The 14,339-nt window shown below is 37.3% G+C and overlaps 1 protein-coding gene across 1 annotated transcript in view; it reads left to right on the top strand.

The window, feature by feature from the left end:
• Window positions 1–11,962, top strand: part of LOC104539395 (multiple PDZ domain protein-like) — a gene marked incomplete at its 3' end in the record, with an annotated part of 19,505 nt that extends 7,543 nt beyond the window's left edge. Inside the window, exons 2-7 of the mRNA XM_010182903.1 lie at window positions 1,968–2,189; window positions 3,158–3,297; window positions 5,360–5,573; window positions 7,363–7,491; window positions 8,681–8,884; window positions 11,848–11,962. Of these exons, the coding sequence (XP_010181205.1) occupies window positions 1,968–2,189; window positions 3,158–3,297; window positions 5,360–5,573; window positions 7,363–7,491; window positions 8,681–8,884; window positions 11,848–11,962 (1,024 nt within the window). The remainder of the gene's footprint in view (window positions 1–1,967; window positions 2,190–3,157; window positions 3,298–5,359; window positions 5,574–7,362; window positions 7,492–8,680; window positions 8,885–11,847) is intronic.
• Window positions 11,963–14,339: the final 2,377 nt, after the last annotated feature.

The following is a 14,339-nucleotide window of genomic DNA, read 5'->3' as shown; positions in this document are numbered from 1 at the left end:
GACAGTTCAGTGCTATTTTCTACAGTGAGCACTGCCATTTAGAAAATGAACATATATCCATGACTTCGTAACATGGGTGATTTCAGACCCATATACTATGGCCTTTGAGTGCACATGAGTAGTAGTTCAGGTTTGCATCTCATGTACTCTTAGGCTTCTTTATCTTGCTATAGAAATGTAAAAATGCTTTTAAATAGAAGCAGTGCAAGATTGGCTAATTGCAGTGGTGTTAGATACTCTTTCTTACAGACAATAATTTGACCCATGACAATTTTTTGTGGGAAGGAACATGGCAGCGGGATATATAAGAAGATTTAAAGGTGAAAGAGAACAAGAAATAAAGCACATTAATTGACTGAGTTAATTTATATACTTTTATAAGTGGAAATGGATGACATTGGGAAGATGGAAGAAACTTAACCTATTACGTAGACTTATACAGATAAGAAACACAGTACGGCGTACTTTATTATTTTCAAATCCATGCATGTAATATCAGGGGAAATCCTGTGTTCATGGATGGGCAGAATTTGATTATGTCTCTGGGTTTTGTTACATGTAATGAACTGTGAAACAAGGCTTATCTACCTGTGCCTTACAGGCTGAAATGGCTCTGTGTGATTAAAGAAAGCTCATATGCGAACATTTTAGGCATTATGATTTTTTTGAAACATAACCCAAATGATTCCTCACAAATACAGGCAACAGAATGTGATTACTGTGTGATGGAAACCACTGAGTTCCAAACATCCCGTTTTTCCTCATTCCAGGTTTTTTTATGGCAGAGCAGGCTAAGTGCTGTTGAGGACTTGTTTTTTCCGATGCTGTCTTGTGGTATTTTTTTGTAACTTGAGGGTCTTCCCAGGCATGTAAGGTGTTGTTTGTTCTGTTACATTTTCCTAAAGCACCCAGATGAGAAGGAATTGTATGATGGAGAAAAATATTGACCTTTTAATGACTGGACTGTTGGGAGAATCGTATGATAAACTTAATGGAAGTGGCGTGCTTAAACAGTTGAAACTGGTGCAGTTTAAAAATAAGGCCTCAAAGAAGGAGAATCCCTCTCTTTTGTACTTTAGTGCAGATTGCTAGAAAATTTGCACTGTAAAACTATGAAAAGTATTTGAGGCTGAAATAATGTGGTCCTAAATGTCAGTTAGTGTGCCAGGCAAGTATGAAACAGATCAATATGGAAGAAAAGTGCCTGTTGACAGTCAACAGTCAAGTGGGACAACAGACAAATAAAGGCTTCTGCTTCACCTGAGCTTTATACCACCAGCAGCCATTCATTATATTGGTCAGCAGAGACCTGCTCAAAAATAGGAAATTTACTGTGTGGCTGGGCAAAGCAGAGACTTTTCTTATTTTCTTTTACATTCTGAGAGAACCATCTTGTCAGGGCTGTCTGTGTAAAGGTATGACTGTGGTTTTCTTATCAGCCTGATGATTTTAGACTTGTTCAGTGATTTTGTGTTTAAATCTAGTTCATGTAGAGAGTCACATTGTGTATAGTAGTGCAGAGACCCTGACCAGTGAAATTTGCTCCCCATGTAGCTGATGAGGTTTCTTTCTTTTTTATCAAAATACACATACATTTTAATTATTATTTTCTTGTAAAATTATTGATAAGTTTGTTTTTAAAAATACTGATACTGATGAAGAAGCTTGTTCATACTTGCTTACTATTCTTTTGGACTGTGCTGATATGAATGAAAGAATTTTAGGCAGAGTATGGAAAATAATTGTAGATTATTTTCAGTAGTGTCTCCTGTGTTTTATTCTGTTAATTCACAACTTTACATGAATTATAAATATTAAAGATAATTTTCCTTTTAAAATAAATTTTTAAGATTATAAATTGGGATTTCAAATATTTTTAACAAGCAGTTGGCCTATCGTGATGCTCTTGGATAAGGAGGAGCTTTCTGCCTTGTCTATAAATCTGTGTTGCCATCAATGCTTTACAGGTAAATATTACACCTTCCATACACTCTACTGGTGAATTCCCTCAGCTTCTCCATCATGGTATGAACGTGGGGTCCTTGCCACATAATGAATCATATTTGTTGGCTCAGCAGAATGGCAGCCCAGCTAATGTACTAGGAGCATCAATGAGATCCATTACTCCTCAGGTTAATGGCAAGTCCTCTAGTGATGACTTTGAGCAGCTGATCAGAAATATGTCCCAGGTAAGCATGTCATCTGATAACCATGAAATGTGGATCACTGATTATCTGGAATATTAAAATACATATATGTTTATTTAAAAGCAATTGCGTTATTAAGGAAACCAGAGCTCAATTTCTATATAAAACAAAAATAACCTTTTAATTTGAGGAACACTTGGTAAATGAGAAAACAATTGGAAAAGTAGCATTGACATTATCACTGCTGAGCTACTGTCCTTAGCTGGGCAGTGTGGCTCTCGTGCATCAGCATGCCATTATCCTTCCATGCTCACTGTAGGACTGCTGCTCTGTGCATGAGGGAGGTGCTTTGTCAGAGCGTCCTCTTGTATGCATAACTAATTAAAGACAGTTCTGTGACTTGCTTGAAAATAAGATGGAAATTTCTTTTTTGGCCTTACTATGCATTGGTCTATAATCTTACTGCTTTCCTGTGATAGGCAGAAATGGTGTACAGATCCCTTCAGTGGTTGGAGCTGAGAATGGTCAGGCATATATTCTAGCATTTTTCTAATTAACCTGTGATAGAGCCAGATAATGGAAGTCTTCTGTTGTTCTCCTGGAGAGCCTTTTGCACAGTCTTACTCCTTCCCTGTTTCTGAAATTTGTCCTCGTTTTCTGGTTCTGCTTGAGAGTTGGCCAATACTCTCTAAGATTTTATAGACATAATATATATATCCTGGTTTAGTCACTATTAAGCCTAAACTCTGTATATTTAGCTGTTCTTTTCTCTTTTCCTTTTCTGGGCTGTAATAATCTTTATTTCTCAAATCTTTCATAATCATCACTTTTCTGCATGATAGCAAGAAATCAGAACTGACCAATTATGTTTCAGTTATTAGCTAGTGTAGCCTTGTCCACCTGTATCTGTAAAATTATAAACTCATTTGTAAGTTGTTTACCACACTCATTAATGCTGCTTTTCAACATTTTCAACATTTGTACCCCTTTTTTTTCCTTCTACTGGACAGGGTCGTCTTGTTGAGACCATTGAGCTTATTAAACCTGTAAGTGGTGGTCTGGGCTTCAGTGTTGTGGGACTCAAGAGTGAAAACAGGGGAGAACTAGGAATATTTGTACAAGAAATCCAGGAGGGAAGTGTGGCACATCGGTAAGATTACTACTAGAATAGTTTACTGTATTGAGTATTAACACAACACTGCAATTTAGTTGTTTTTTTGCTGTTGTTTTTATGGTACAAGGGCACGTTTCTCATTCTAAGCCATGCATCATAGCAAACTTAAAATTACTTACCATTACAAATTATGTAATGTTGAAACAGGGCAGCATATGGTCTGTTCTGAATTTCTAGAAGCTACAGATGTAGTTTCTCTATGGTTTGTTCATAATACCTCTGTTCCAACAGATAAAATGGGGAGGTAACACTTTTGTATCATGGCTTTTGAAACTGAAATGCAGATTTTTGCCATCCTTGAATGCACTGAAAAACAATTTGTTGCAAAAAAAAATCAGTTGTAACTAGCAGAGTTATTTGTTAGCCAGGACCCTACTGAACGGTGTGAAACCCTGTTTCAGTCAAGCAAGGCTTGACCTAAAGTTGTTGCATTCTTAAAAGGAGAGGTTCATCTGATGTTACTATAAATGCTGCAATAATAATAGCTTGCTGAAAGTATGCTTTAGACTTTAATCCTGATTCCACAAGTAGTGTTGAGAGAGGTGGAATTCTGCTTGGGGAGCAAACTAACTCAGTGTTGAATGGCAACAGCACTGATTTACTGCAGTCTGGTAGGGTGTATCACTGTGTGTCGATTTGCTGATCAGAATCCTGGCCAAGGCTGCTTTGTGATATACTCTATATGTTGTGTGGGGTGGCTGAGTCATCTTGGTGCTATTTCGTACTGTGCTGTAGGGAGAAATTTTCTAATTATTTGTGATATGAACACTGTATTTTTAACAAAAAGCAGAGCATTGCCTATAGAGTTAATTCAATTATGAAAAGTGACATGCTGTATGTCATTACAATATTTTATAAACTACCTAAATTCTACTTTCTTTTTTAAATTCCCCTTCAAGAGATCTTTGCTTTCCCTTCTCTTATTCCATGGAGTTGAGACTTGTCTTTACTGAATCAGGTCCTGCCCGATTCACTGGCTTCATGTTTCTCTTCTCACAACTGTTACAGGGCTCATAAGTCAGAAAGGCCCTGGCAGTAATATGTTTTCAAGAGCACTCTGAAAAACAGTGCAAATTCACAAGCGAAATATTATGAGTTGAAGCTAAGTAGTGTTTTTTCTGAATGCTATTGAATACCGTGGCCTCTACACTGTAGGTGCTCATGAAAGCTGGCAAAACAGGGATCCTTTTCGTTGCTACCCTTTGTTTTCAAAGCATTGCCACTTCAGGATGTTGAGGACAAGACTCCAGAGTTTTTGGTGATTTGTTGTGAAAGCAATAGCAGCAGTGAAGGAGGAAGAGGGTAACTCATCTGTGTAGGCTTAATATATTTCCTTTGAAGTAGGTCTGGGGAAAGGCTCAGTATGTAATTTTACAGTCGTGCTTCCTTTGTCAGAAAATGAGTTATTTTTTAATTTGTTCAGAGCTTTCTCCCCCATCATTTTATGGGGGAGAAATAAAATAGGGATCTATTTTATCTTTTTTTTTCCTGTTTCTCTCAGGAGAGGAGGCAGAATTCACTTTTTTTCTTCCCCCCCCTTCCCCCCCCCCCCCCCCCCCCCCCCAGTTTTGTGCAAAACAAAATTTGTTTCCGTAACATCTTGATGAAAATGTGTTCCACTCCATGGTTTGATGAATATTCAGAATGGGCACACTGAACAAAGTGGAGCACTTGGTCTGTTAAGCAAGAGGCTCAAAGTCAAGAATAAACATAAGTTCCCAGGCTATGGTTGGGAGTGACTGAGATCTAATATGCTTAGTCTCGCATGGGGGTACAGGAGAAGAAAGCTAGCTAGGGGGTAGTAGCCTGGAGAGAGTGGCAGTGGGATTAGCTTCAAAGGAAGCGATCACCAGGGTGCCATATCACCTCTTTTCAGCAAAACTGCAGGGAGAGATTAAGAAGTGAGGGGAATAGAGAACAGGTTATTAAAAATACTGGAAAACTGTCAAAATACTGTAATTTCTGTGGCAACACTTCTTTGGTTTTTCTAGTTTGTTTATTTTGTCATCTCTCTTCCCTGTTTACACATATGTGACAGAGATGGAAAACTGAAGGAGGCAGATCAAATCCTTGCTATTAATGGACAAGCCCTTGATCAGACAATTACACATCAACAGGCTATCAGCATCCTACAGAAAGTGAAAGATAATGTCCAGCTAGTTGTGGCCAGAGGCACTTTCCCTCAACTCATCAGTCCTGTAGTTTCCCGATCTCCATCTGCTGCTAGCACAGTTTCAGCCCATTCCAACCCGGTGAGTATACCCCAAACATCTGTGTATTCAGTTCTGGGCATGTGTGCGCTTCCTGCATCTAGTATTTTGATACATTGTTTTTGTAACTTGTATGTGTATTTCCTTCACAGTTCTTGAGGATTTTTTTCTATTTACCTTTGCTGTGCCTTTTCCCATGAAAAGAGTAGAAAATATTCAGGATTGCTGGGGGGAACCTTGATCTTGGACATACTCCTTCTTCCCGTCTGCCAAGTTCTCTGTATCCAGCAATGGAAATAGAGCATGTTTACCTTTATGAAGCTTTATTTTGAGGTAGCAGTAAACAGGATATTTTTTTTCTGTTTGTCTTCTGCTTGGGCAAACAGAAATCTTGTAGGCACTGCAATCTGATCTGCATCACTGACTGGATGGGTTTTTCTCTGTTTCTCTGTTGTCTGTTAGCGGTGGGGCTCAAGTAAAGCAACAAGAGAGAGCAATCAAAAGGCCATATGTAGGGACACACTTTAGGGCACCCAGAAAACAGCTCCATTATGTTTTCTTTATTTTGGAACCTTTTGTACATCTAAATGTAGAGAACATAGCTCAGAAACATGGTGATAATAACTGCACTTTCTCCTCTTGGTATCTTACACGTAGCATGACTTGTCCTGGGATGAAATGGCCTGTCTTCAGTTTCTATAGGTTCTGCTGTTCAGTCATTTATAGCTCTTCTTTAAGGAAGTCAGTAATCAGAAGTATACAGAGCAATCAATCATGCTATCTTAGGGTTTATTTTAATCATTGGTATAAAACCTTTGGTGAACAAATTTCAGAATTACTCTTTTCTTCTATATGTGGGAATAAAGCAGATTGACTGAACTTTTCCTGTCAGCTCATAGGAGAGGCCTGCTCCCTTCCTGTGACAAACTTCTTCCTCTATGCCATTGCCTCCGTATTCCCCAAACAGCTTCTCTTGCTTGAAAAAAATGTTTCTTTCAAACCTGCCAGTGCTTTTCTGGGGTTTTTTTATGCCTGCCTTTCCAGATCTTTGGTTCCCTTTGCTTTCAAATGCTGGGGGAAAGCAGCTTACCTGGAGTGGCTTTTTTTCCTTCAGGCGTAGTTTGATCATCACTGGTTTATGCTAATACTGCTGATTTTGTTCTTCAGGAGAAGCAATACTGAGAGCTTCCAGTCATCCCTTCAGTACCGCCCTGCGCGAGTGAGCTAGCATTTGTCTGTCTTTCAGAGCTCCTGTCAGAACATGAAGCCTGCTGTCAGTGCTACTTCATTCCAGTGCTGTTGACATAAGACAACCCAGAAATTTTTGTTCATTATGTAGGGGGCAATTCTGCCAATGCCTACCTCACAATAACTGGTGCTCCTTGCAACCTTAACCTCTGAATTGGGTTTATGCTTTCTTGTGTGCTTTGTTATACTGGCTGATGTGAACATGCACTTGTCTGAAGATTTTAATTTCCAGTTCTGTGAGATTTCTTAGCAGCAGTATTTTTGTCACTAATTGCAATAGGGCATGGAGGTAGACAGCCCTAGCTTGCTGCTTAAAATCATTCAGCAAGCTCTTGAAAGGGCCTGACGCACTACCTTGCTCTGGTTTGTACCAGAGAAATACCAACTGTTAGGAATTATTAATTTATTCTTTAAATATGCTGTAATCTTATACCACATAGCAGTAGTTAGAAAGGTCTCCTATTTCTACCTTCCTCCCACCTTCCTTTATTCAGAAACATATCCAAGAAATAAGAGAAAATATTTTGCAAGTTTTAATCTGTATTTTTTTAATAATTTGCAAGCTTATATTTATTCTTTTTAGGTTCACTGGCAGCATGTGGAGACCATTGAGTTGGTGAACGATGGCTCAGGTCTGGGATTTGGGATAGTGGGAGGAAAGTCGACTGGAGTGATTGTTAAAACCATCCTCCCAGGAGGGGTGGCTGATCAGGTAAAATCAACCTACACTTCTTTTTACCATTGAGTAAGGTGTGAAGTTACTCTTTACTTTCATAATTGTGCTAAGTACTGGTAGTACTTTGTGCTCAGTAAAGGTATGTTTAGTGCAGAGGATCTGTGCATTTGAATGTAAAAGCTGGATTGGGCTCTAAATCACATTTTCAAACCTGTTATTTTATACATGGTTTGTTACGGATGCGTGTAGACGCCTAATTCTTTCATGAATATGCTGATTTTAATCCAGGGGTTAGAGAGGACACCAAACACTTACTTGCTCTGCTCTGACAGCTAAGAAGAGTATCTGATTCTCTCTGGTGGGCATACTGAAGCTTGGAGCAGGCATGCGGCTTCATTTGTCTGCTTCAGGACACAGGCTCTGTTCCTCCCTGAAGGGCTCATGAGAATTGAATTTGGTGGTCACAGCTCTTGTGAAGCTTGTCTGTTGGACAAGTATCTAGGGCTGTGTTAATGATGGTCAAGGACTGAACAGGCACAGGAGGCTGGTCAGTCTTCCAGCCATGGAAGTGGGGTCCTGATAAGAGGGCCTGGAAATGCATGGATAGGATTTACTGCTGCAGTCTTTCTCTAAACAGATGGGTTCCTTTTACAGACTTGTCTCTTTAGTACTTTTCATATGGGCTAAATTCAGAAGAATCTTTTTTATTGATTAAAGGTAAATCATTAGAAGATAAAACAGGTTAAGGCAATATAAATAACTGGATCACAGTAAGGGAGAAATGTACTTTATTTTGAAGTTGGAGTCAATCCTGAGGACCAGTTTTAAAATAGAATTGCAAAGCTGAATATACATTTGTCTATTGTCTTTTGGAAGTGTTTTAGGGAATGAAACCTCAAGGTCCCTAATCTACATGCAGTTGTTAAATACTAATAGGTAGTAACCAGAACTATATACATGTCTTTTCTGTGCTTGAGTGAGTGCTTGAAAAAGGATGTCCTGGATGTTTCTGGGGAAGTTTCTAGTAAAATTAGCGTGCTGTTAGGCAACCTAGTTTTCTTCTGCATGTAACCAGGATATTGATTTGACTCTCAAAAACAGTCACCTGGTTCATATGCCTCAAAAATGACTAAAACTGTGTTGTCTTTTTCTAATTGTGTGGTACATGGAAGAAATGGCAGGATGTTAGTACTACTACTTTTTTTCATCATAATTCTTCCTCCAGCATGGGAGACTGTGTAGCGGGGACCACATCTTGAAAATTGGTGATACAGACCTCGCTGGAATGAGCAGTGAGCAAGTAGCACAAGTTCTGAGGCAGTGTGGAAATCGAGTGAAGCTGGTAATTGCAAGAGGTCCTATTGAGGAGCCACCTCCACCAGCTGTCCCTCCAGGTACACCAGTACCCATCTCCACACCAGAGAAACAGGTAAGCAACAGTGCATATGCAACAGTGCATAGCAACTCATGGCAAACTTTTACTTCAGACTTCCTTTTCCTTTAACTGCTAGTTGAATGTCTTTGACACTTACGTTCTCAAAAGCCAGGATTTTCTTTCCCAGTAGTGGTCTTCTCAACTGACAGTCTGGGAGAATTGAAATGTCACGTGTGCACAATGCAACTACATGCTTGAAGCCTTTTGGGATCAAAGCTTAGGACTTCCATAAGGATGATCTGAGTATCTTCTGGTTCTTGGTTGCTTGTGACTGTGTGGTGATACATTGTAAACAGCTGAAACGATGCAGTCTTTTCTTCAAACGGAGCAAGCTGGCATTGTAGCGTTTCTCTGTCTGCCTGTCCTTTTTCTCTCCAGGAACATTTCTTATTTCCATATCATTGCAGCCAGCCATCAGACAGTTCCTTCCTGTGCCAGCCAGCACACAGATGCTCATTCTTGCCTACATCACCTGGCGTTGCTCATTTGCTGGACATTTTCCAAAAAAAGGCAGCCAGCTGCTACCCTTATTCCCCTGCTGATAATTGTTCTCTCTGTGCTGTTACTCTTCTACAACCGTCAGCCGCTTAAAAAGTGCTGTAAATAGTGTCATGTCCTGTCAGCATAAAAACCTCTACAAAATAGGTCATTTGCATGTTTGCAACAATCCTGGTTTCATGAGAGCCAGGAACAGTAGTGTTTTTTCACATATAGTTATGACCAGGTACATTTAAATGTGAACACATGGAGTAAGTCAATTAGAGAAGAAAAAGATGATTGCTTTTGAGCCTACAACTCATAGAATGTATGACTTACAAATAATCTTCTGTTTTACTTTTTTCCTGTTGTTTTTGTAGACATTTCCTTCCTAGCTACAAATTACATTTCAGATAGGTTGCTTTGGAAGAAAAAAAGCCTTAACAATTTTTGCAAGACTGCCTGTTTTGCCTCTGTCCATTGTAGTGGTGTTTGTGGAAAACAAACATATATTCATCTCCTCTGTTGTGGCTGTAAGGCAAGGAAAGTTAATCTTAGCATGGAGTCTTCTGAGCATCTACAGACTGGCACTTTTGTGTCTTTACAGCATTCAGAGGCATGGAAACCAGGCTGTATTTTAGATAAAGGGATCAATATTTAGCCTGAGTATTATTTATTTGAAAAGCAGCAGTCTCAAAAGAGAAGCTGAATTTAATAATTTAATCTGTATATTTTTTCAGCATTTGCCTTTCTGATGTTATACGATGCAATGTTGAAGGCTGTATCTGCACCTGCAAGATATATAGGATTTCTGTGACCGAGGAAATAGCTCAAAGCTACCAAGTAGCAAAATTAGACTTCTTTTGCTACCTTCCTCTGCATTTCCGTCCTTTCTATTTCCCGTTCCTCTTGCATCTCTTCTGGAAGGAAGCAGGCTATTTTTAAACTGCTTTTGGTGTCACAAAGTCGTCGTCTTGGACAGAGGATCTAGTTAATAATAGTGCTGCAAGCCTTATTAATTCTGGTCTGGAGCAAATATGATGATATAAACATCTCAATTTATCTATTTCTTCCTGACAGATACAGGATGGTTGAAGACATCATTATGCTTTAAAACCTAGTGAGAGTGGAATGGCTTTCCAAAACAGGCACTTCTTATAGTGTGCCCTGTAGATGTCTATCCTTTAAAAATTCATGAGATTTTGAAAATTGTAGCAGTTTTTAGTGACATTACTTGTGGCAAAATAATTCTGTAGTATCAAGCAGAGAGATAGTTAAAGCAGTCAAAATTTGTTTTTCTTGTGTTTGATTCTGGTTTTGGGTTTGAGTTGTTCAGATAAAGAACTGAAGTCAGACTCTCTTTTAGCAAGTAGCATCACAGCTCTCCTGAAGTAATTTTCTTTTTTTTGTGGCACATGCATACTAATCTAGTCAAACTGGATTTAGTTAGTATCTATCTGGTTGCTGTATTGACACTTTAAAAAATATTAGCTACTATTTGTCATGCAGAAGAGACAGAATGAAATAGGACTATAGCAGGATCTTGATGGATTTGTACTGTATTTATGAATTCACATTTTAAATATGTGCATAAATATATGTCCTTATAAATACACTTAAATTGAAGCCTGTTATATGTAATCATATACTAATATCAGTGTTACAAGTGGCTTATTAGACTCACTTTTAAAAAGATAGCTAAAGGGTGAAAAATTTTAAAACTTATTTTAGAAGTTGAAATTAAGTTTTATAATTTTTTTCTTTTAATATGAAAGCAATATTGTTCAAATAGGAGTTTAATATGTATTGTACTTTCACTAACAGTAAATAAATGGATTGATTAGCCTCAAAATTCTTTGCTATTGAAATTCAGAGGGTTGTAGTAGGTGTTAGTGGAGATTGTAATTATTTAACTTATTGGTAGTATAATTGCTACTTTCTAAAAAAGAATTTTTAAGTCTTTCAAAAACAAGAAACATAATTGCCTCAGTAAAAATAGCTTTTATTATGCTTTAAACTCAGCATGCATAGGAAAAAAACAGCTGTAGTAATTGAACAGGAGTTTAAACAAATAGAGTACAAAATATGATTTTGATAATTTATTTTTTTCTGTTAGATAACACTACAATCTAAAGCTGATTCTAAGGAAGTTCCAGAAGGGCAGCAAGCTACATATTCTATACTGTATAAGAGGTTTGTTGTTCAATATGTACAAATTTCACCAGTCATTTTAATAATCAAATAATGTTTTTCTAGGTTAGAGGGTAATATCCCAGGAGCAGTGGGACAGGGAAGATATGATCTGCACTGCTTTACAGTGAGAAATGTTATCTATGTCTAGTTTTTCTGCTGAATACCAAATAAATGCAGAAGTTGGTGCTTTCTTTTTGTGCTGATTTCACATGTTATTGGCAGCAAAGAACGTCGTGGATCTTTAAAGAAAAAAAAAGCTTCCTTCCTAATCATGCTTTTCTTATTAGGCAGGTGCTTCTGTTGGTAACTGTGAAGTTGGGGAGAAATTTAATGTTGAACTCACTAAAAACATCCAGGGATTAGGAATAACTATTGCTGGTTACATTGGAGACAAAACATCAGGTAATGATTGATTCCTGCAGTTTACTATACAGTCTGTTTCATACTATGATGTATGTGCATCAGAGACTTTAGTTTTGTTATGGAATCTCTAAAAAGAACCCTTGGCCATCTAAAATCTTTTTAAAGTTTGTGAAAAAAAAGAAATTGTTTTCCTTCTGTGTGAACGATGTTCAGATTAGCAGCAATCAGTTTTATTATAAAATGGCAACTCAGAATTTTTAAGCAGTTTCTATATTCACTCTTTCTTTGTCAAAAGCTTGTGCCTGTATGTTTTGACACAAAAGTTCTAAGATTGAGCCATTTTTGTTAGAATTGGCTGGACTTTTTAAATTATATTTTCATTTCTAAAAGCCTCTTACAAGATACTACATTCATTTTCTGAGTAATTTTAGGTGGTATTTTTACTATTTTTTAAACAGGGTGCATAGTACTGTTGGCAGATCAAGAATTCCTTAGTGACTTCTGGTTATGATACACGTTTGTTGACCTCTGAGCTGTTGCAGCTAATAAATAAGTTAATTTAAATAAATAAATGCAACAGTGTTCATGTACAGTTGTGTATTTTTCTTTTCTGATTTTTCACTACATTTTTCAGAAAAATGATTCAGAACTCTGTTAGGTCTCCCTAGGAAAGATTTGGCAAATGCATTACTGCTGGGAAGGGACAGTTGTTGCGTGTGTTGTAAGACTTCTCAGAATGCTGTTGATTTGACTTTTGTCAAGTACATATTGTTAGGAAAATGTATGGATAGAAATGTCCTGCATTATTGGCAGTTTACAGACATAATTCATTGGCTTTGGGAAGCTAGACTAGATTTTCACAATTTATTCCATAGGACAGGATGGACACAGTTTGTGTGAGTCCACTCTTTCGCAGCTTCCAGTTGAATCTTTAAAAGGCTAATTAAATTGTAGACTATGGAATAGTTCCAATAGCATATTTTAACTGATTTGGTGTTGGAGTATCACTAGTCTTTGATTTCAGATTACTGTGCTGCATGTAGCTGCATTAGAAAATTAGGATCTAATTGGACATCTCACTTAATTTTTGACATAAAACTTAGTTAAAGAACAACTTTGCTGTCAGAGAACCAGCAATAAAACTACTGGACAAAAAGATCCATGGCTGAATCTTTCATGAATGACAACCAGCAACTTGTCATGTTACATTACAGCTGTTACAGGATACATAAATGCTTGGAAGTTAGTAAGATCGGCCATTTAATTATTGGCAAAACCTGGGAAAACAACAGACTAAGAAAATGTAGAAAATAATTGTCAATGTAATTATTTAAATATTTTTGTGATCTTATTCTTCTTAAGCTGAATATAGTCATTAGAGCAAAACATAGATTTGTCCCTCCTTCCTGCTGGCTTTTGTCATACTGAGACCCAATAAGAGATGAGTTTCAGGTCTGCAAAGGCATGAGGGTGTCTTGACAGCTGTTAAAACCCATTTAGTAGTGCATTATCTTCCTATCAAACTTATGCATTTAACAGAGTTGGAACATTTTGTGAGAGAAGGTAAATTTTGTTAAGATTTCTGATACCACTGTTACAGGCCTGTGACCCTCAGACCTAATTTCATGTCGGTTCATGCTAGTATTTTTCTTGATTTTGTGTATACTACACAAAATGTGCATGTAGCAACTCTGTAGATTTTCATTTTACTGATCTGCTGAAATTGTTTCAAATTTCAGTGTGCTTTTCCTGAAATTGATTTCTTTTTGTGAAATGTCCCTTCTGTTGGTGTTTTTAATATATGATTTTCCTTCTGATTCAAGTTTGTAACTTTCTAATATGGTTCTGTTTTGGAGTTTGGATTTTTTTGTGTGTGTCTTTTTTTTTTTTAATTGGATCAAATACTGACTTACAGCTGTAGTTAAAAGCTGGTTCAAACATAAGCTGTAGTCCTGCTTATAATTTTCTGCATTTGATTGTCCAAGCATATGTTTTATTTAGCAGTTACTAAGTACATGGAAAATACAGAATTTACCAGGTTCATGTACTCAAACTGAATTTTCTGTCCTCCAGTTTTAAATCTGGCCAAGAGTCAGAGATATGTTTCTTGTTGATGTCGGTTTCAACATTTAGATTAAAATAAGTTAGAATATTTTTGGGGGGGAATTTTTCATTGTATTGAGTTGCCCAAAAAGTAATTACTTTTTTTTAAACAGAGGGACATACATGTCTTGAAATATGACAGTTCAAGCCTGTTTTAGAAAAAGAAGTTGTATGATTTTGTTAACAGTTACTTATTTAGCATTGATTTCAAATGGAAAATCAAAAGGAACATATCAGTCATATTTTGCTGTATTAGTACTGAAAAGGAAAAAACACTATGCAAGCTCATAAAAAGTTGTGACATGTATGGTGA

Source organism: Mesitornis unicolor, unplaced genomic scaffold (assembly GCF_000695765.1).
Source record: "Mesitornis unicolor isolate BGI_N332 unplaced genomic scaffold, ASM69576v1 scaffold26454, whole genome shotgun sequence".
NCBI classification, from domain to species: domain Eukaryota; kingdom Metazoa; phylum Chordata; class Aves; order Mesitornithiformes; family Mesitornithidae; genus Mesitornis; species Mesitornis unicolor.
The sequence above is the reverse complement of the archived record's forward strand: the minus strand, read 5'-3'. Positions and strand labels throughout refer to the sequence as shown.